The 21,484-nt window shown below is 39.0% G+C and overlaps 3 protein-coding genes across 6 annotated transcripts in view; 1 reads left to right on the forward strand and 2 right to left on the reverse strand.

The window, feature by feature from the left end:
* The window catches only part of p4ha3 (prolyl 4-hydroxylase, alpha polypeptide III), a 33,806-nt gene extending 33,117 nt beyond the window's left edge, over positions 1–689 (reverse strand). The window contains exon 1 of the mRNA XM_074679832.1: positions 636–689. The gene's annotated coding sequence lies outside the window, so the exon portion shown is untranslated. The remainder of the gene's footprint in view (positions 1–635) is intronic.
* Positions 690–1,384: 695 nt separating this feature from the next.
* dclk1b (doublecortin-like kinase 1b) lies at positions 1,385–18,238 on the forward strand. Of its 2 annotated transcripts, none has more exons than XM_074680128.1 (16): positions 1,385–1,561; positions 1,916–2,298; positions 2,506–2,852; positions 9,962–10,061; positions 10,287–10,403; positions 10,536–10,630; positions 11,595–11,682; positions 11,788–11,957; positions 12,120–12,239; positions 12,462–12,608; positions 14,036–14,169; positions 14,262–14,339; positions 14,484–14,580; positions 14,745–14,825; positions 14,933–15,046; positions 16,264–18,238. In XM_074680128.1, exons 2-16 carry the CDS (start codon positions 1,938–1,940, stop codon positions 16,468–16,470), a joined length of 2,256 nt encoding a protein of 751 aa, XP_074536229.1. In that variant the 5' UTR covers positions 1,385–1,561; positions 1,916–1,937; the 3' UTR covers positions 16,471–18,238. The 2 variants fall into 2 exon arrangements, with proteins under 2 accessions (XP_074536229.1, XP_074536230.1); XM_074680129.1 differs by having other exon boundaries at positions 14,487–14,580.
* Positions 18,239–18,549: 311 nt separating this feature from the next.
* nbeab (neurobeachin b) overlaps positions 18,550–21,484 on the reverse strand; it is a 227,917-nt gene continuing 224,982 nt past the window's right edge. For 2 of the 3 annotated variants that reach the window (XM_074680127.1, XM_074680125.1), the window contains exon 56: positions 18,550–20,358. In XM_074680127.1, the coding sequence (XP_074536228.1) occupies positions 20,268–20,358 (91 nt within the window). In that variant the 3' untranslated portion in view covers positions 18,550–20,267. The remainder of the gene's footprint in view (positions 20,359–21,484) is intronic. The other variant, XM_074680126.1, reaches the window with a different exon arrangement.

The following is a 21,484-nucleotide window of genomic DNA, read 5'->3' on the forward strand; positions in this document are numbered from 1 at the left end:
TTGCTTACTGTGATGGATTTACTTGTTTGCAGAGCTTTTGCTGGTTACATCATCTGGTGATATGCTCCAAAACTTGACTACTGTACTGCTAATGCTTCTTATTTTTGGGAGAGATCACTCCATGCTTTGTCAAAGCCTCTGCTACTTCCAACGTATATACTAACATATAATATCCACTATATAAAACAACAAGGGAAAGACTTGATAATACAGTTGCAAATGTTCATTCTACAGTGTTTTCACGTGACGTAATCAACTCGGGCTGGACCATGTGGCACTCTCACAACAGAACAGAATTGAGCGAGCAGGTGTTTAGGGTAACTGTCCTACAAATGGTAAATTACTGTCTGTTTTTGCTGCATCAGTGTGACCGACAAAATCATGTGCTTTTGACAACCAAAAATTGTCGCAGATCAGAGTGAGGAGTGCAAACAGCTGTCTGAAGAACACAGAACATTGTAGCTAGGTAATTGGCTACTAAGCTAGTAAGCTCCGCCAGGATTTCCAAGGCAATAGTCTGTCGTTAATCTCAATTATTGATTCTGTCACAGCATTTCCTTTCAGGTATGACACGTTCTCAGTCTGTAGACCCCCTCTTCTATGAAAAAATACAGTGGTAACATTTGTCTTCATACCTTTGGGTAGATGATGAAAAAGATGCTAACTACTCGTGCTGGTCTCTCCCACTAATTAGGCGTAATTTTTCCAAAATATTTCTCTTTTCCTAACTGGCTGAATTCTTCACAATTATTTTTTTTTTGTATGTTTCTTGCGTTTTTCAACATTTTTTTTTTTTTTGCCAGAAAACACATCTTAAAATCATATGATACCGCGCACTTTTATCTCCGTCCATTCAACACTTACGTTCGTGTACCTCCAATGTGGCCGCACATCCGGGTAACTACTAAGATCGTGACGTCAATGCAAACACTATAACGAAAAAAAAAAGACTAAAAACAGGTTTTTACTATTATTTTTTAAATGATTAACAGAAGTAAAACTTTGTTTGGATGGGATCATGGCTGGATACTTTGACAATCCATCAAGTACATTCACATTCAAACTTGTAACTTGCATAATAATTTTTTAGCTCTGCGTGGAAATTTCAGCGTTTGTGATCTGACTTGTTAACACGGAAAATATCTGTTATGATTTTTCTATTTATTCATTAAAAATTCAATCAAAATCTTTGAATAATTTGAGCAAGTATACATGTGAACGTGTACGCGCACCATGCTAATACAGCACGTTTCTTCAATAGCCACGTGCACGAGTGCCGCTGACACCCGAACGGTCCGGTGTAAATCACTGCAATGGCAGAGAGAGGAGGGAGGGAGGGAGGGAGGGTGGAGGACACCGGCTACAGCCCTGCCTCCTCTCTGCATGTGAACACACACACACACACACACACGGCGGAGCAGACGCACGAAAGGCAGGCAACACCATCACAGGGGCAACAAAGGGACGCATGGTTCATCTCAGGCAGCATATAAATAAATCATCATTGAGATAAGTTTCGCTTTTAGATACTCGATCTGTTTCATCTGTCCTCACCTCAAAGGTAAGAGCGATGCACCACAATTGAGAAATCCATATGTTCTGCACCAATTTCTCGCTACATCAAATTTGCTTTTACTCTATGTGTTTTACCATAATTCATCCATCCAGAGTGAGTTTATACTTTTACTTTATGCTTTGCAAACACATGTCAATTATCTTTGCTATTAGACGGATGGAATTGAGACACACCAGGCAGCATGAAATGGGTGTGACATGTTACTACATAGTGTGCATGAGCAGCAGTAGCAGCAATAAGCTTGTGTCAGTAATGTAAGCAATCTGATGAACCTGTTTTTTCTAATGTTAATAAGTTAAAGAGTGTAACCAGGTGGTGATTATTCTCTTTTGTATTAAGGGTATATCAGCACTGCTCAGTCATGGAGCTGGAGCACTTTGATGAGCGGGACAAGGCTCAGAGAAATACCAGAAGGGGCTCAAGAGGGAATGGGCTCCCCAGTCCCACACACAGTGCTCACTGCTGCCTTTACAGAACCAGGACGCTGCAAGCACTGATATCAGAAAAGAAGGCCAAAAAGATTCGCTTCTACCGCAATGGGGACCGCTACTTCAAAGGGATTGTGTATGCCATTTCTCAGGAGAAGTTCAGGTCCATAGAAGCACTGCTGGCTGACCTCACCAGATCTCTGTCAGACAATGTCAACTTACCACAAGGTGTGCGGACCATTTATACCATTGATGGGATGACAAAAATCACCAGCATGGACCAGCTGGTGGAAGGTGAGTGGTGTCTCTCATGGTGGCGTGAGTTTAGATTTAGCAGAGTAGAGTGTGATCAAGAAGGTGAGACACTCCAGAAAAAAAGGACTGCCTCTCTTTCAGTGAGAAAAACATGGCACACTACCTTGTCCTCTCTGCTTCTACTTGGCCCATCTGTTGTTTGTTGATCAACAACAAAAAATCTCTATGTACCTTGATTTTCTGCAGGTGAAAGCTACGTCTGTGCATCCATCGAGCCCTTCAAGAAGGTAGACTACATAAAGAATGTTAACCCTAACTGGTCCGTTGGTGCCAGGACTGCCGCCTCAGCCCGCGATCCTGCCTCCCTGGGTAGCGCCAAGGCCGGGTGCTCTGAAACCAAAGAGAGCAAGGACTTCATTAAACCCAAACTGGTCACCATCGTCCGGAGTGGAGTTAAGCCTCGCAAGGCTGTACGTGTCTTGCTAAACAAGAAAACAGCTCACTCCTTTGAACAAGTCATGACTGACATTACAGACGCCATAAAGCTCGATTCTGGAGTGGTGAAAAGGCTATATACAGTGGACGGCAAGATGGTGAGTGACAAATTCTATTTCCTGATTGTGATTCAATGAACCTTACTTTGCTCTTTTTGTCACACTCCTCATCGTGTCAGCACCCTCTTGAGGAGTGGCCCGCTGGCAAACATCCACATTTGGGAATGGCTTACTAAAAGTTTGGACCAAAAAGCTGCCAGTGTAAGATGAAATAGTCAAATGGGCTGTTTTATTTTTCTATATCATACTTAAAAATGATTTTAGGTTTGAGGAGTCACATTGGCATTTGCCAATGCATGACTCAGAGAAAGTACTCCTTTTATCCAGCAAGGAAGTCTAAAATTAGCATCTTCTCACTAACATACCTAACCTATTGGTGCTATAGGAAGCATCGTAAGTTATGTAAGTTTCTCATCAACATCAATTAATTTTTGTCCATGTTAATGTGCTTTAGTGCAACACCTTTGTGCTGTGCATGGAGTCAACCAACATGAATTTTCCTACTTCCTGAAAAGGGCTGGAAAATGTATTTTTTATCTATCATTCATCACAAGTGAGACAGAGGTGAGCATGTTCTTGTGATGTAGAAATCAGAGGAAGACTGGCTAGAAATATTAGGTCAGAGGGTTCAGATACCCTCATCATATCCTGTCATTTCTAGATTAACTCAAGAAACTTACACACAGTACATGAGACAGACTGGTGAACATTTGCAGTCGATGCAGTCTGAGTTGAAGTGAATCTGAGGAAAACAGATCGTTGTCTTTGATATTAGGAAGAGATCTGTTTTTGTTCCCCATTCACGTCTCTGCTTTCTTACCCAGAGAGAGACGGTCTAGTGGGGTAAGAGTCATCTGGGAGTATTCGCTAAATGTATTACAAGAAGTAGGTTTCTAGGACTCCATCTCATTTTCCTACCAAACAGTATCACATGATTGAATTGGTGTTCATTGAGTAAGTGAAACCAGGACTTAAAAACAGCTATGAACACTTTATGATGATAAAAACAACCTGCTTAAGTTTTGAATGTCTGGACAGCATTCAGTTCTTCTTCATTTTTGGTTACATAAACTTTTTTTGGCTATTACACCTCACATCATATACTTTCAAAACACAAATTAAGTTCTGGATTTTATCACTTTAGATTTGCTTTGTTAGCTGATGTTTGTGGGAAGCAGTTAAAAAGCCACTGATGATAAAAGTGACTGAGAAAAAGGCCATCCCACAGAAATAAACTGCTCTTTAACTAAGCACGCACAACAACTTTATCACCTGCTTTTTTTCTTTATGAGTAACCTTATCAGGAAATATAATGAGTGCCCCCCTCATGGTTTCTATGGTGACATGGTTTCCTGAGCTGGTTGCTAAGGAACAGCCTCTGCGGCAGAGCGGTGCAGTAGTGATGTCAGAACTGTAGGTGTAGTGTGAGAGGGTTCATAGATGCAGTGTCTGGTCTCTCAGCTTTACGGTGCACATGGTGGCAGGATGGAGCACATGGCTGAGGTATTATCCCGGGATATAGGGAACAGTTGGGGATTTCTCACACCAACAAACAAATCTGCCGGCGCAGACCCTCCAAATTATTTCAGGAACGATGGATTTTTTTTCCATCAAAGCATAAAAAGGCATAAGAGTGCTTTTAATCAACAGATGAAAATCACTTGTTTATAAATTGTGAAATTCTTCTTCTGGCTCTGCATTAGCTCATCATAGTTAATATAGATCATCTTTTCTTCTTCTTTTAGTTCTAATATGTGCCGGACCTTGCGACGTTCTTTTTGTCAGGTTGTGGTTCCAGATGGCCAAATAGGCCCCCGTTGGCATCAAAGGACCTGTTTTCATGGGTGTTTAACCTTTAGTAAATGACCTGCTTGTGCTTCTGGTCCTAACACAAGTGACATGCTTTATTTAAAATGTAATTTACAGACATAAAATACTTAAATGTTTTCTTTTACTTGCACTAAAGACTATTTGATATTTAAGATTCTTCAATAATACTCTAATCCCGCCCCATTTACTCCTCATGATTCTTATACTGCACACGTAGTAGCAAGATGATGTGTAATTTTTTAAAAATCTTCATTTATTTTTGATGTGTATTAGCAGATGTTCTCGGAGGGTTGCTCTATTTGTTGGCTGTGATCCTCCTATACTGCTGAGTCACTCTGGAGATTTTGTGCTGTGAGAGTCAGCTTTAACTAGGTCAAACAGATATGAAGGAAACAATCTCTGGATGCACGTCTACAAGCCCAGATCTGTTCATTTACGCACAGTATCACCACAAAAAGTACAAAAAAACATAAAGTAAAGATAGAAATGTCTCTAACATGACATGATTATGGAGCAATATTTGCATGGCTGAGGATGTCACAGGAGGCTTTGGTCTGTGGCTTTTGGATCCCAGCTGTAATGGATCTGGCTTTGTACTGTAAGTGTATTATGCGCACCAGTTACTTCTCTCCTACCCTTCTTGCTGAAATAAATGTCAACACATCGGAGGACAGAGCAATGTTCAAAGGCAGAGATTTAATTTTGTGACCGATGTTTTGGTGAATGTGATAAGCTTTCAAGCCTCGCAAACAGGAGGGAGGTGGTTGTGAGGTTAACAGACCCCAATGAGCCACAGAGCCAAACTTATGGTTTCCAATTTGTGATGACCTATACTTCTTTTTTTATCTCTGTACCACAGATGTGTTTTCTGCATAGGAAAGGGCCCAGAAGAATTCTTAGTTATTTTCAGTTGACAAAGTGACTTTAAATGAGGATTAGTTTATATTCTCCTTTACTTCAATTATGTAAATACAGATTCATAGTTTTCTCTTCAATCAAAATACTGAGGTGCAAATGCATTGTATTTAGTATGGGGCTTTTTCACATAAACTGTAAAGAATTTATTTAAAAAAAAAAACAGCATCAGTCAAAATTTAATATATTTTCATCCCTTGATGGAGTTGAATCTTCTCCCCATGTCCTTTTTTTTAAACAAACCACCATAAGTAAAGGCTGTGATAAGTATGAAGGACATAGACAGGCTTCCTGGCTTTCCTCTCACCCACTGCTGTGACTTGGCTCTAACCCACAGTACAGTGACTTGCTCAGTGTCCCTCTGCATTTGGCTTGGAGAATAAGTTTTCTCTGTTTGTTTCAAGATTCTTCTAATTATGCGCCAACTAAAGTGGAACATGGTGTTGTACTTTAATTAGAATATTGCAGAGGCTTTACAGAATATGAAATGAGGACTGTGAGCAGTGTTTATAGGAAAGATGAATTTTGCATATTGTTGAATCTTTTCCTCTTCTAAAGTCTGCGGATGATTTAAAATGACTTCTTCATACTTTTGTTTCAGGTTATACCTTAGTCTTTCAAAATGACATTGCTTCTGTATGGACTCATTTTGTCTTATCGTCTTACCAGAAGTTTTGGATATGAATTAAAAAGATAATTTCTCCTGCTGCTGAAAGTCTTACAACCACATAGGGCTAAATATAGACACTTGATTCCAGGACATTGTGATTAAGAGTGCTTGAAGTGGTTGAGTCAGTGTAATGTGTCACATTTTAACATTTGTTTTTGTCTTTTTGTGAGGTTTTGTTCAATCATGGATCTTTTCAGGTTTCATGTCTTCTCATTAGAGAAGCTACTGCTCTGATCTGTTGTAACATAGAGCTACAGTCATGACAGTAACCTGCAGCAGACCTAATCAGATAAATTATATCTGATAATATAAACCTGATTAAAATTTTAAGACCAGTTAAAAAAATTACTCAAATTTACATTGTGCACTGCTGGATCTTAAGAAGGTTCTAAGCAGAGTTTCAAATGTACAAAAAAACCCCTGCAATTTATTGCAAACATCAACTGAACTGATACAGGATGTTCATCAGCAGATCAAAAGTTTAAGACCACCCAGACTTACCCATTACCACACAGACGAGGGCCCCCAGTCATTAGGGAGGCCCCCTTCAACATCTCCACATAGTCAACCACCATTTGACGCCCCTGCACAACCTAAAGCCCCCCCCCTGCCATGTAGGAAACACCTCAGGTGGGATCTCCTTGTCATGCCAGTAACCTTGGTAGCCATCAGGACTGTGAAGGTTCAATTTATTCTTGTCAAAGAAAACAGCTGTCTTCAACCTTTCAACGTCCCATGTTTGGGATTCTCTTGCAAAGTCCAGACAGTTCATTTTGTGTTGTTGAAGCTGTGTCTTGATGCCAACCGGATCCAGTTCCAGTCCAGCTCAGTGCAGATGAAATTCTTTTGGGTCTACAGCTTGACTTGTTTGTTCCATAACCCACAGGATCCTTTAAGAAATTCAAAATGACTGTTCACTGCGTCCAACCTCAGCAGCAGGTCAAGATATTGTGAATACCTGACAGAAAATGCATTTTTGCATTTCGAAACTCTCTTTAGAACCATTTTTAGATTTTAAGAGTGCAAAATTTATTTTTTTCTACTTTTCACCGGGTGTGTATATTGTACACAAAGAAAAATTAACACAGGACTTTTTGACCTGCTGCTGTGATCAGTCTCACACCTAAAATGAGAGATTCAGCACCCTGGAAAGCTCCACCTGTACTCGGTAGGGATTTTTAAAAAAATGGTTTGTGTGTTTTACAGTCACAAATCTTTACAACTGTTCAGATTAATTAGTTTATTAAAATATGCACGCCTCTTTTCATATTTGCTTGAAGAGAATCAGGAGATGAAATGAAACCATGTAGATGGAGAATTTCACAGGATGCTCCTGGACTGCTAGGAGTGCCTCTGTGTTTGTGTGTTCGGGGGAGGGTTGGACGGTGTAGCTGGTGTGTTACTGAGCCAGCAAGCATGAGTAATCAATAAAAAAACAGCACATTCATGTCTGCCTTTATAATGCTCTTCCTTCTTCAGTTTAAAGTTTCTCCTTCGAGGTATTTAAGATGAGGAATGAATCCTTAGTTTCTCTCATTTAATGCCTTTTACCATTTTTGTAGAAAATGTCAGTAATTTTAATCAGAGTCAATTCAGTCCTGATGTGGAGTAGTTTTACCTCTCTCCCTGTTAGATCAAATCATCTACGACACACATGGTCAAAATAATCAGTTTTTCAGTCATAAGTTAACCTTCATCAAATTCATGACCCAGATTCAGACTCTAAGTGCCACAGTTTGAAGGTGTTCCATTTTATTCTGTCATTGTTAAACTGATCGTCACATTGTTTCTCATGTCTGCACTTTGCACTGCTCAGCTTCACAGATAGTATCTGACAGGAGATCTTAAAGTAGCTGTGTCCCTCCCATCGTCTGTCTGGTCTCCTTGGTAACTACTGTGCAGCCCTCCTCCCAGTGGGATCTCACACTCCTGTGGAGGAGGTGGGGGTGGGGGTGGGGTGTAAGAGAGGGGCATCTGCAACAAAAAGGGTCACATCCAGTCCCCCACTGTGCTGGGTTTTTATTTAAAGACATCATGGATGATTGACCTTAAGATGCTGGGAGGAAGTCTTGCTGCAGGTTATTATTAACAAATGTCTTTATTCTGAGGACAATTCAGCATGATGTCTGTTTTAAACTGTTAGTGTCCTCCAAAAATGTGCAAGGTAAACCAGAGTATTGCCACATGATAAGGTGAGATGTGATACATGGTTAGAGGGCGGTGTGGTTGACTGTGTGTGGTGGCTTTCCTGTCAGGCTGTTTCTGCAGTAAGTGTAAGCACTTAAGACACTGTGTGTTAGACTCCTGCTGAACTCTCAAAGGGTTGCAATAATGGGGCATAAGATAATGTGTGTCGGCAGAGTGTGTTGTCTTATATTTTTTCTGATATTAGCTTTTAAGCTCCCCCATGAGTTCAGCAGAGGAGCAAACTCTTTCTGTGAATATCTCCTGGTTTCCAACTACTGTTTGTCCACTCATGTTATCAGTTTTAATAAGCTGTAATAAACAGCACACATCATTTCATCTCCAGCTCATAACAGACCGAAAACTGTTCTGCCGTGTCAGTAAAGGATCACATTTCCGTTGGCAGAGGTTGTGCTGTGGTCACCTCTGTGTAGAGGAAATGAAAACAGGAGCTCTACATTCGGTGGATCACTGCTGTAGTTAAGCACATCAACAATCCTCTGAGAAGGTCAGGGCTCCATCAGCATCTTCATTTATTTATGACACTGCATCCTCAGTGATGGGCTTCTGTATTCAGGATATCTGCTGATTCATCAGCTCAGCTATCCAGGTTCTCTTTGTAGAATATGAGAGAAGGATTTGAAATTGTTATTTTTGACGATGACTGCTTTGAATTTAAATGTCAGAGATTCCAGTTAGTGTAGTATGTATTTATAGATATTTTAGTAGAAATATGGCATCTATAACCCATAACTTTCTGAGTATTCTGTGTAGATGTTAGTCACTAGAATGTCACTGAATAACTTCCAAATGGATCCATGTAAAGTTTGAGTTTGGTCCAAAACTGAGTGTGCAGCTACAAAGTTTCAGAGAGTGGGTGTGCTCTGGTTGAAGCATCATTCTCACACTTGAGATTTCTTATTTGATTTATTAGTATTTTGTGGTGTTTTGAGACAGAATGACTGTACCCCTTTTTACCTCCGCCAAGGAGGTTATGTTTTGGGGGGTAATTGTCTGTTTGTCCGTTTGTTTGTCTGTGAACAACATAATTCAAAAAGTAATCATCGGATCTTGATGTAATTTTCAGGAAACGTTCAAAATGGGATTAGAAAGAAGTGATTAGATTTTGGAGGTGATCAGAATCACTGTCTGGATCAAGTATTTTTTTAAAGGATTCTTTATCATTGTGAGATTGGGCTGTTTTCACCATATGTGAATATAACTCCACGATAAATGGTCAGATTGCTTTGCAAAACAATACAAGACAAGGTCACCATGATTTATGACGGATGTAAAAGTACGATCCAGATCCTGGCAATATTCGGGATACTAAGATACGGAACATTGAATAAGTACTAAATTGTCATAATTTTCAACAAAATCAGGTAACAAATCATTGTACAAACCTGCAACTAACACCAAATTGTAGCAGACAGTCTGCTGAAAGGGAGTATAACAATCAAGTATATATGCTTGGTGGAGGTCTGCGCTCTCTGAGTGCTTTTCTAGTTCAGTACTTAAACTGACAGAAGCATGTGGTCTTTCCCAGGTCTCCTGCCTCCAGGACCTGTTTGGTGATGATGACATATTCATCGCCTGTGGCCCTGAGAAGTTTCGTTATCAGGATGACTTCAACTTGGACGAAAATGGTAAGAGTCCTGATATATGTGAGCTCTCGTCCTTCCTAAGAAGTGGGATTGTGATTGTTACTACTCATTAAAAGTGGTTCTGTCATACAGTTAATAGTTGTACCTGAAAAGAACAGTTCTTGCTTTAATTTTGGTGCTTTTCCTGAGAAACAAAAGTGGAACACTTGATCCTTTTCCTTTTATAGTTTGGTTGACTTTTTGTATTTTTTGTTTCTTTCTCTGTAGAATGCAGAGTGTCTAAGTCTGCCTCGTATGGGCGACTCCCATCAGTGCATGGCCGCTCGTCCCCCAGAAGTGGTGGGATGTCGCGTAGAAGCAAGTCTCCATCATCTGCTGGTTCAGGTGAACATTTCAGTGTGTGTTGGCAGTGGTAATGTTCAAAAGCAGCACATAGTTAAGTGTGCATGTCTCATTTCACATGTATCATAAGTACATTTTAGACATTTGTTGTTTCCAAATCTGCTGTGCCCACAGCTAATGGTACTGCAGGCAGTCAGCTGTCCACACCAAGGTCCGGAAAGTCTCCGAGCCCCTCTCCAACCAGTCCAGCTAGCCTCCGACGACGACAGGTGAAGACACCCTCTCATAAAAATAAAAATAAAACTTTAAGAAATGATTCCCTTTAGAGATTGAGAAACTAAAACGATCCTGTCATGAGGCTTTAAAATAAATCTTGTTTTACTTCTTTGTGTGATCTTTCTCTTTATTTTCAAGTTGCTTTATTACATTTTTAATGTTTGACTTTTCAGTTTCGTCCTTCTACCCTGAAGTCACATAGCACTGTTTCTTGGCATTCTGATTATTTATTTCAGTTAATTCAAAGTGGGCGTGAATGGTTGAAATCTTGAAGTATTTTAATTTGGACAGATATTTAACAACAAAAAATTAGATATATTAATGAGATACGTTCGATGAAATTATTGCCATCACAAAAATGTCTGTGCCACCATGTTTTAACAGCTCTGTTTTTTATGCTGGGCACTAGGCAGACTAGCGATGCTGTTTGTGTTATATTAAATGATCTTTACACATGGCCTTGGTGATGAAGGCGCAGATGTCATTATTACTTTGCATATAGGATCTTTTTTTGAGGTCTAGAAAAATGTCATGCCCCTCCCTAAGCACAAGGTGTGTTAAATATTTATAGTTTGCAGCTTTAGAGCGTTTTATGTTTTCTTTAAAGCAGTAGCACTTCTCTTTTGTGATTATCACAAATCCATGGAGGTCAGAAAACTTTTAAGAACTGCAAAGAAAATTAATCTTCCCTGTAAAATCTAACTGTCAGTGATGGCACAATTAGTAAATGAGGATAGATTTTCTCTTTTTTTTTTCTTTTTAAATATTATTTCAACCCTTATGGTGGTGCAAAGGTTACTAATATGTTTTGTCATTTCTGTCTTATCTCAGACTACATACTCATAGATGTGTGAGTGGAACAAATAGGCTTTGCGTAAGCTGGTTGTAATCACATTTTTACAAGCTTCGCCTTGCCTCACTGGATCTTTCTGTCTCATGACCGTCTCATCTTCCCAGGGATCTCTGCACAGTGGCTCTTCTCTGTCTTTGGCTTCAACCAAGGTTTGCAGCTCAATGGACGAGGGCGATGGGCCTGGAAGTGAAGGTAAGCAGCACAGAACTTGTGAACAAAAAGAGAGAAGTTTGCAGATATTATCAGAGTGCATGTTTATACTTTTATATTTCAGATCATCTTTGTTTTCCTCCACAGCTGAGTCGATGGACGAGTACTCCTCAGTTCCTGCCTCCATAGCAGAGAGGTACAAAGTGGGGAGGACTCTGGGGGATGGAAACTTTGCGGTGGTGCGGGAGTGTGTCGAGAGATCCACTGGAAGAGAGTACGCCCTGAAAATCATCAACAAAGACAAATGCAAGGGAAAGGTTGGTCTGAGTCTTACTTTACTGACTTCAGTTGTTCAGTAATTGGTCAGATCTTTTTCTGAACAATAGACTTTAGGTTAAGCTGATGAATTGTTGATTGTTTTTGTTTGTTTTCACTAAATATCATTCATAGTTGATCCTCTGACTAAATTTTCTTCTTAGGAACACATGATCCAGAGTGAAGTGTCCATCCTTCGGCGGGTGAAACATCCCAACATCGTTCTTTTAATCGAAGAAATGGACACCCACAGTGACCTTTTTCTTGTGATGGAGTTGGTTAAGGTACTCCACATTGCCGCTTCTTAAAAGGAGCAAATCTCCTTTTAATAACATTTTGAAACTGATACATTTTGATTTCTTTTCGTTTCACTTGTTGTTTGTTTCGTGACCAATCTTTAGAAATCCATCCAAAATAACCCTATTTACAAATAAATGCCCCATTAAAAACTGTTAAGCTGTTACATAATTGTGCTCTTTCTCACCCTAAATATTTTTTTTCTCCAGGGAGGCGATCTCTTTGATGCAATCACATCATCAAACAAATACACAGAGCGAGATGCCAGCTGTATGCTGTTCAATCTGGCAAGTGCCATCAAGTACCTGCACAGTCTCAATATTGTCCACAGAGACATCAAACCTGAAAACCTGTTGGTGAGTATTACTCTGGGAAGATTCTGTCAGAGCAGCTTCATCTCCCATAAATCTTCGATAACTGTTTTCCTGCTTGTCTGTTAAAACTAACATCAACAAATAGTTTAGGTAGGAGGCATTCATGGGAACAAGAAATGTAGAGAAATAAGACTTGTCTCCACAACACCACAAGATGTCAACAGTTATATTATCTCCCTATGGGCATTAAGCACTCATATTCTAACACATGCCCTTTATACAGACAGACAGACTTATGTTTTAATATCCTCCATCAGTTACCTGTAAAGTGTCATTGTAGAGGTAGGGAAGGAATAAGACATCTGGTGTCAATAAAAATTGTACTTAACTTCTATTACACAAAGGTCTATCCATTCATCTCATACTGCAGTTTTGTCTGGGCCAGCACCTGCAAAAGCAATCTCAAATGCATCTTCTCTCCAAAAACATTTCATTGAAATGATCACTTTCAGGTCCAGATTCATTCAGATTTAGCAGCTTTTCTCCTTTGTTTTGAATTCTCATAACCCTCCCCATGTTTGATCTCAACCATTAACATTAACATTAACAACTTACTCCCTGTCAGTTTCTGGAATTTATCTCAGTTTAATTCCAACATCCATCATTACAACACAAGGTCAGCCAAAAACTTCCATTCGGCCTTTTTCAAGACAACATTTTCTCAATTCTCATTAGATTTCAAAGACCTCACTGTTGAAACCAAGTCACATCATACCCAGCACCAATTTAAAGCCATACAAAAAAAATAAACATACAGTTTTTATTGGAGCACTTAGCCAGTACACCATCATGATCTTTCACTTCTTTCATTCTACTTTTCTCCCATTTTTCCTTTGCTAACACTGTATTTAATATCTTATTTGTTTTACTGTTTGTTTCTTTGTTTAGACTCCCTCCAATCATTACATGTTAGGCATTTTGTGTTTCATTTTCTTTGTGTGCAATACTCAATAAATAAATAAATAAATGAATGAATAAATAGATTAAAATGCAGCAAACTTACTCACACTAACCACAACAGAGTGTGACAACAGCACAAGACAATTTTCTTAAATATAGAGACACTGGAGGGTTTTCTGTTGTAACATTAATCCATAATATTTACGCCTATTTAAGGAAAAAATGTTGGTAAAACTGTAGAGGAACAAAATTTGGTCAGTTTGTCATACCCCTCACTGTAAAGTTATAACAGATAATATAATGAAAATATAATACACTTATGTTGTTATTATATTAACCCTAGTAATGTATAAAGATTGATTTATAATAATAATAATAATAATAATAATAATAATAATAATAATAATAATAATAATAATAATAACCAATATAAAAATAATAATGATAATAATAATACATATTTTTCTTTACATTACTTTCCTAACCTTCTTGTGTTGTTTGCCTCTCAGGTATACGAACACCAGGATGGCAGTCGGTCTCTGAAGCTAGGAGACTTCGGCTTGGCGACTGTTGTCAATGGGCTTCTCTATACGGTTTGTGGCACACCCACTTATGTAGCACCAGAGATTGTTGCAGAGACAGGGTGAGTCAAAGGTGTTGTGAAGTATTTAATTTCAGGCATTTTCTGTAAGAAAGATAAATAACTGACAAACTGACAAAATAACTGATCCACAGGTACGGCCTTAAAGTTGATATTTGGGCAGCAGGGGTCATCTTGTACATACTGCTGTGTGGCTTTCCTCCTTTCCGTGGGTAGGTCTTCCTGTATTTGGGTTTTGCTTTTAACAAGGATGATGATTCAAGCACATCAATCTGTCAAATTGTCCTCAGGATGCCAGTATTTTAAACAGTCTACTACACTTGGTTGCTAAATACAGTTTGTTTTGATTTGTACAGCAGCGGAGAAGATCAAGAGGCTCTCTTTGAGCAGATTCTAAGAGGTCAGCTTGATTTCCCTGCATCATACTGGGATAATGTGTCTGATTCTGCCAAGGTTTGTGTCTCCTGTTTTCTTCTCATCTGCCACTTTCTGTCTCATATGTTCCAAGAAAAACAACAGACCTCTCAGCGATCTGTGGTTGTGCTGTGTTTGCGTAACGTTTTTATATTAGTTCTATTATTATCCATGAAGCTCATGGTTACCATGTCTCTCTTTAGGCTCTGATCACTGGAATGCTGCAGGTTGAAGTGAATCAGAGATACACAGCTGTACAGGTCCTGGATCACCCCTGGGTCAATGTAAGATCATTTGAAGTCATTCCTTTAACCAAGTCACCTGTGCACACTCAAGAGCAGCTGTGAAAGTGAGACACAAGACGAGTTACCAGAGCTTTTGCTCTTTCCAGGATGATGGGGTGTCGGAGAATGAGCCCCAGCTGCCGGTGGCTGGGAAGATCAAGAAGCACTTTAATACTGGGCCCAAGCTCAACAGCACACCAGCAGGAGTGTCAGTCATTACAGTAAGCAGTGAGCTCCATCTCTTCAACAACTGACACTGTATGCAACGCTGCATTAATACATTACACGCTTGTTTTCTTCTGCTCTGCTTTGTACGTGACTTGGAATTCAAAGTATTAACAAAGCTTAGATGCAGAAAACATATCGTCTTTTTTTTGTGACTCCATCAGAGCCATTTTTTTATTTGGCATTCTTAATTTCACTAAAAAATATTCATAACTTAGCTTTATGTTTAAAACTTGCACATGACCACTTCTTTATTTTCATCCCTGCGCTTTTTGCTACCCAGTCTTTCCTCTGTGTGCTTTGCCTCTCATCCTGTTTGTAGATGGACTGTCAGCACTGTTTTCAAGAGATCTTAAAATAACATAACAAACCCACAGTAACTAGGTCAGTTTGATCAGTCGATATGATTCCTTGTATTTTCTTCAAGCAGAGCTCAGCTCTTACTGGCAGAAAGATACATGACTTATCCTGAAAATCTTTTTTTTTTTATTTACAGTAACTACTTACATAAGATTTCAAATGGAATACTTCTAAAGAAATAAAACATTCAATAAAAAAGTCAAAATGTTTTTCTGCCAGTTTTTCCTTACTACACAAGTTATGAGATTTTGATGCTGCTCAGGTCAGTGATGCTTTGACTTCCTCCTGAGTTGCACCCGTCTTCTCTTTGCTCAGCTGGAGAAGGACATCCAGAGATCAGGGTCTTTGGACCACTACCAGCATCCAGGATTGTTCTGGATAAGGTATGACACAGAATAGAGCTAATATGCAGCGCTTCCATGGCAAAGTGCTGGCAGTCTCCATTTCTCATCCCTCAAAGGGCCCGTTCCATTTACCCTCGACATTGAAGTTTTCATGCCTTGCCCTTATTAGTGCCTCTCCCTCGTTTCCCATTAGCAGATCCATCACTTTATCAGGCTACTTCATCTCACTGTTGCTGCGGCTGCTTCCTGTTGCTTGGTCCAGTTTACCTTTGAGTCTGTTTACTTCTTCTGCGTAGAAAAGCTTTGCATTTGTACTACTGTGTAAAGCTTCTTTAGGGGACATGGAGCTTTTTTTGGTTTTCAGTCAGAAGATTTCACAAAGCAGCAGCAAATTTTAGACACAATCTTCTGCTCAGACTGAAATGTTTCATCAGTGGTTATGTAGATGCCGTCCCGCTGTTGTTTGTTTGTATCAAGACGCTAACAATGATGCTGTTACCTTCTCCCAGACCACGGCACTTGATAAAGAGAAGCAAGTTTTCCGACGAAGACGCCACCATGATGTGAAAGCAACCGCCCCCTTCCCTCATGGTGGCCATGCTGGTGCCTCTCACAGTTCAAACCCAGGCCACTCCACCTCTGGGTTCACCTCTGAGTCTGAGGACATTTCCCCGTGTTCGGCTGGCACCGTCCGCTCACCCATCTCCCCGTTCTAAGAGCCCATCAGAGATCATAGCATCGTCCACCCAGGAGCACAAAAAAGAAAGACTAAGCATTGGGAATAGTCATATTTGGACATTCACAGACTGCATACATCTTTTCCTTTCTTTAACTTTTTAAGTCAAACTATTTTTAATTTAAGATAAAAATACATTGATCAAAGCAGTTTTCTTTCTGAAACACAAGTTAAGGGCCTGCACAGTTTTAATTTCCTCTCTTTTCTTTAAAAAAAAGGAAAACAAATGTGTCTTCTACGCAGCGTACACTGGGTTATAGTGGTGCTATGGAGTCATCTGCTGGAGAAGATTGTGTATTGCACTTAGCCTTTTAAAGAGAAATTCAACAACACAAGATAGTGTAACATGACTTTAAAATATAACACATTACACATGACTAACCAAAAGATTTCAGATAGAAACACAGAACTGTAAGATTGTTCTGTATGACACCCAGAGTTTTCGTCTGTTTAATTTGGAGAAGACGAAAGAAATCAAAAAGACACGCTGCTATATTGTAACATAAGTATTATCTGAACAAACTTCTGTCTTTTCTGGAGGACTGATATACAGATATTGTCCTGCTATCTAGTAGCTCATGTCTGAGACAACTGGGGTGTTTGATTGTTGAAGTCCTGCTCATGTGGAAGCAGGAGTTTTGTTACATGTCTGTGAGAGTGGTGGTAACTCAGTATCTGTAAAGATGAATGTCAGTGTTGTGCAGTGGATTGTTAAGTGCATGTTTAAAGCCTCAGCCTGGGTTAATATGGATTTAAGTGCAATTAGGTGCACCTGATGAGCACAGTATTTTAGATTTCCTTTTAAAATACTGGAATAAGTAAGAATGTATGAGTTGTGGGTGGTTATAGATAGCTGACAAACATACTTCCCCCTCAGATGGGGACAGTAGGCTCTCATGTTGCCTGGGTTTTTTTCACACACTGAAATGAGACAAAGTCAGATTTTCTTGAACACAGCAGTGCTTCCAGTAAAAATCACTTACTTTAATATTTCCTCATTCTTTTGTCTTTTCCTGGTATTATGATAAAATGACTAAGAAGTCTGGCTCACAGACTCAATGTACTGTATGTTCTCTGACCACTTCATGCATAGATTCATCACAGACCAAATACTCATAGATGTGAATGTCCTCCTGTCATCACAGACTGTAACCTGCATGTGTACTAATATGCATCCTAACTGAGTTGTTCTGGTCCTCTACTGTTAGATATACACCTGTCAGATATGAAAACCACTTCTGTAATCACTGTACGAGCTGTCTTGGTGAATGCAGTTCATTTAAGGTGTACAATAATCATACCACGGCTAAGTTAAGACTTGTAAATACATATGTGAAGAGAAATGTAACCTCTCACCACTGACATTGTTGTAAAGGGCTTTTAAGTTTTGTATTGGAAAGGATTGAACCAAAAAGCACAAGGAAAGCAAGTTGTGAAAATGACTTTTTGGGAATGTTTGGTCAGCTAAAAATAACAACAACAAAAACATCATGTTTATAAACAGTTTGACTAAAGGATCCCACATAAGACTGGAAATTTCAGTGTCTGGTAGCAGATGGAAAATGTGAATGTTGTATTATATATTCATCCATTTTCCCTCAATTCAAAGACAAAAAACTTGGGGAAAAAACGTCTGAAAAACTTCTTTTGGATTCATGAACAAATATGTTGTTTGGTCAAAGGGTAAACTTCCAACCATACACTCCAAAAAGAAAACAAAACCTGGGAATAAAAATGATTTAATATGATTGAGAGTGAGTGATTTATCTGCTGTTTGTTTTTACATCACCTGCATGTGACCTACTAACTGCAGTTACAAAATCAGACAGCAGGTGGCAGTACAACCAAAGGTAAGCTACGATTGTTTTAGCTCACTTCCGCCTTCACTCCTCTATTTTATGGTATGTATTAATGAGCTTTGGATATACATATTTGATGAGGTGTTGCATTAATACATGCATGAATGTTTTGGAGGGTCTTTCTAAACAAATAAGTAAAATCACGATGAGAAAATCTCTGATACTTGTTCATTTACTCTTTTTTTATTTAAAAAAGGGGGGAAAGGAGGAAGCTGAAATAACTGTTAATTTTTTTAAATAATTCCATTCGCTTCAGACTTATCCCATCAATCCCAAAAGGTTTGCAAAAAACATTTCACCATACAAACTAAATATCAAAATTAAAACATTTTTAAATTTTCATGTACATATTAGAACTCAGTTGCACTGCTAATTTCGAGAATGTTATTAACTAAAAGATTTTTGTGCAAACAACATTTACAGAAATAGAAATGATTTCACAGTCAAGCAAAGCAAACCCAACACCGTCAGTAGCTTTTAGCATGCAGAAGTTCAGCTTTACAGGGAGGGGCGCTGTCTCATAGCACCACAAGAAAATAAGACTGTTTACTCAAAGTGGATTTGCATATTTTTGTTCATTATAAATTGTCATTTCACAGCAAAAAAAGAAAAGAAAAAAACCTTCAAAAGAAGACACAATAGCTTTAAATAATTGCCATTTTCGTACGTCTTCACTGTTCCTCGTTGGTTATCTGTCACACAGCGGAAAACTTTTTCATCAACCTTCACAGCAACTAAGTTTAATATTGCTTACATGGTGTTCAAGCATGAACCAGTGTCCATGAAATCACAAACTGCAAATGGGTTAGTGAACATTTGCTCCAAAACAGGCAAAGTTAAAAAAAAAGAAAAAAAAAGAAAAAGAAATGGAGATATACGAAAAATATTGATGTTTGCTCCACCAGCAATCGAAGAAAACTCTTTAGAATAACATTTTGTCATTCAGCTACCACAAACATTTGATTTATTTTACAGTCCAACCCATTCAGTGTTTTTTTGTCATATTTTTAAAGAAACTGAAGGAGCAAAATAATAATATGATTAATCCTCCTCAAAAAGTCCCACTTGAATAATTTTTAGATATCACAGTGAAGTTTTGTCATTCTTTGCTAATTAAGAGACAAAATCACCCTCAATGTAAAATACATATGGAAACACTATTTTGCTTACACCTTGATCAAAACAAAGAATTCACAGAGGACTAAGATCACACTGAGTAAGACATTTCTTCCAAAAAGACAATCAAACACAAAAAATTAAACACATTTTCTTCACACATACAAGTACATCTTAACATTGATCGTGACAATGAGGAAAAGGGGCCACACATGTATTGCTAACAAACTAATGTCTGAAGTGCAATGACGACATTTTGAACATTTTATACATGATGAAATTGTTGAGAACGTGGCTAAACTGAAAGCATTTCGATCTTAATTTTAGCCTTTACAAAGGAGAAACACTTTACACGGTTTATATTTACAGATTGTTTGTATCTTAAAAAAAGTGTTCCAAGTGAGATATGTACCTGCCATACAAATGTTGTATAAACGTTGCTTATAGAGAATTCCTCTTGTTTTGTATTTTCACAGTTTGAAACAAGAACTTGTAACCTTACATTAAGTTTGATTTAATAACTTCAGTCGATCTCATCTCTGCTTGCATCTCGCTGGTGTTCAGGTAAGACATGACAGAAAACGTGCCCAGCTGGTTGTGACCAGTCTGCTGGATGAAAGCATGTTGGCACCATTTTGTTCTTTATAAGCATCACAATGCTGATGGTCTCGAGCCCACTGAGTCTCTTCATACCCTGCAGGGATCTTCTACTTCTCAGCTTAGGTTTCTGGTCTGTTGGTGTGTTTTTTTTAAATTATTTTTACACCCAGCGCACTCTGCCCACTCCGGGATTCTTCTTGCCTCAGTACCTGTTATGATGCTCGTAGTGCCACCGGTTGAAATCGATGTTAAAAGCTACAATACTGCCGGACACCATGCCTGTGATTAAAGTCCTGAAAAAAAAACAATGAGAGGTCACTTATAAGATTAGAGAAAGTAGTTTCAATATTAAACAAAAAGGACACATTAAAGTCAATCTGTTGATTTCTTTTATTCTTATTAAAGGTGTGTTTTCATGAGCAAGACACTTAAGAATCTTTTAATGCACTCGTTGTTTGGTATTAGTATTTGCATGAACATGAGCAGTGAGTTAAATCGTCAATGCAGTGAAAGAAATGAGCTCAGAGGGTTGTCAAGGGCTCCAACAGTAAATTACTGGGTCCCTCTGACAAAAGAAGAGGAGGAGCGCTGAGCCCCAGCGTCTTTTCGCCCTTTGCTCTTGTGTCCACAGCCGGCTGGTATGTAGGAAAAGCAGCTGATTTCACAGGGTCGTCTTATACTGCTACACCCAAAGGGCTTAAACGCTGAATGAACAGAGCAGCGGCAGAATGGCCCTCTGTAAGTGAGGCTGCTGTGCAGGGTTCACTTGTGTTCCTAATGTTAACTTACTGAGGAAGGTTGAAACTGAATCATGGGGCCCTCAAAATAATTAATTGAGCTGATTTGTAAAGCCATTATGAAAAAGAAGTTAAAGCAGCAAAGAGTACTCCATGTGCACTCTATAATTTTAGTGTTACAATCATGATTTTGGTAATAATGTTAGGCTAATGCTCACCTTAACAGGTTTAGTAACAAATAAAACATTTTTTAAAATCAGGTCTCTGTTTTGTAAGCACTGAGGGGGATTTAGCCTGGAGCTGTAAAGTGCAGCCTCTCTAACCTCTCCTGATTGCCAGGGTCACATGATGACGTCAAGCCTCGGAGCCTTAGAGCGAACAATGTCGCCTCTGCGCCGCTGGTCAGACACAAATTATGACTCCTGACGAATCATGCAGAGTACTAACTACAAAAAGAAACGCCGCTGACCTGCAGATTGATGTGTGCAGCGTGCAAGTAAGCACAATGTTGTCTATTTATCCTCCTCTTTAAAAAAAAGAAGAAGAAAAAAATCTCTATAGCAACTGTAGATTCTATTTAAAGAAAGAGGACGATGGATGATCCATAAGCTAAAATACACTGGGACAACCATGAAGCACAGGCAACACAAGGCTTTTTACCACAGCCTGAATTCACACGACA

Source organism: Halichoeres trimaculatus, unplaced genomic scaffold (assembly GCF_033239565.1).
Source record: "Halichoeres trimaculatus isolate MK-OKI-2021-1 unplaced genomic scaffold, fHalTri1.1 fHalTri1_scaffold_9, whole genome shotgun sequence".
In the NCBI taxonomy this organism is placed as follows: Eukaryota; Metazoa; Chordata; class Actinopteri; order Labriformes; family Labridae; genus Halichoeres; species Halichoeres trimaculatus.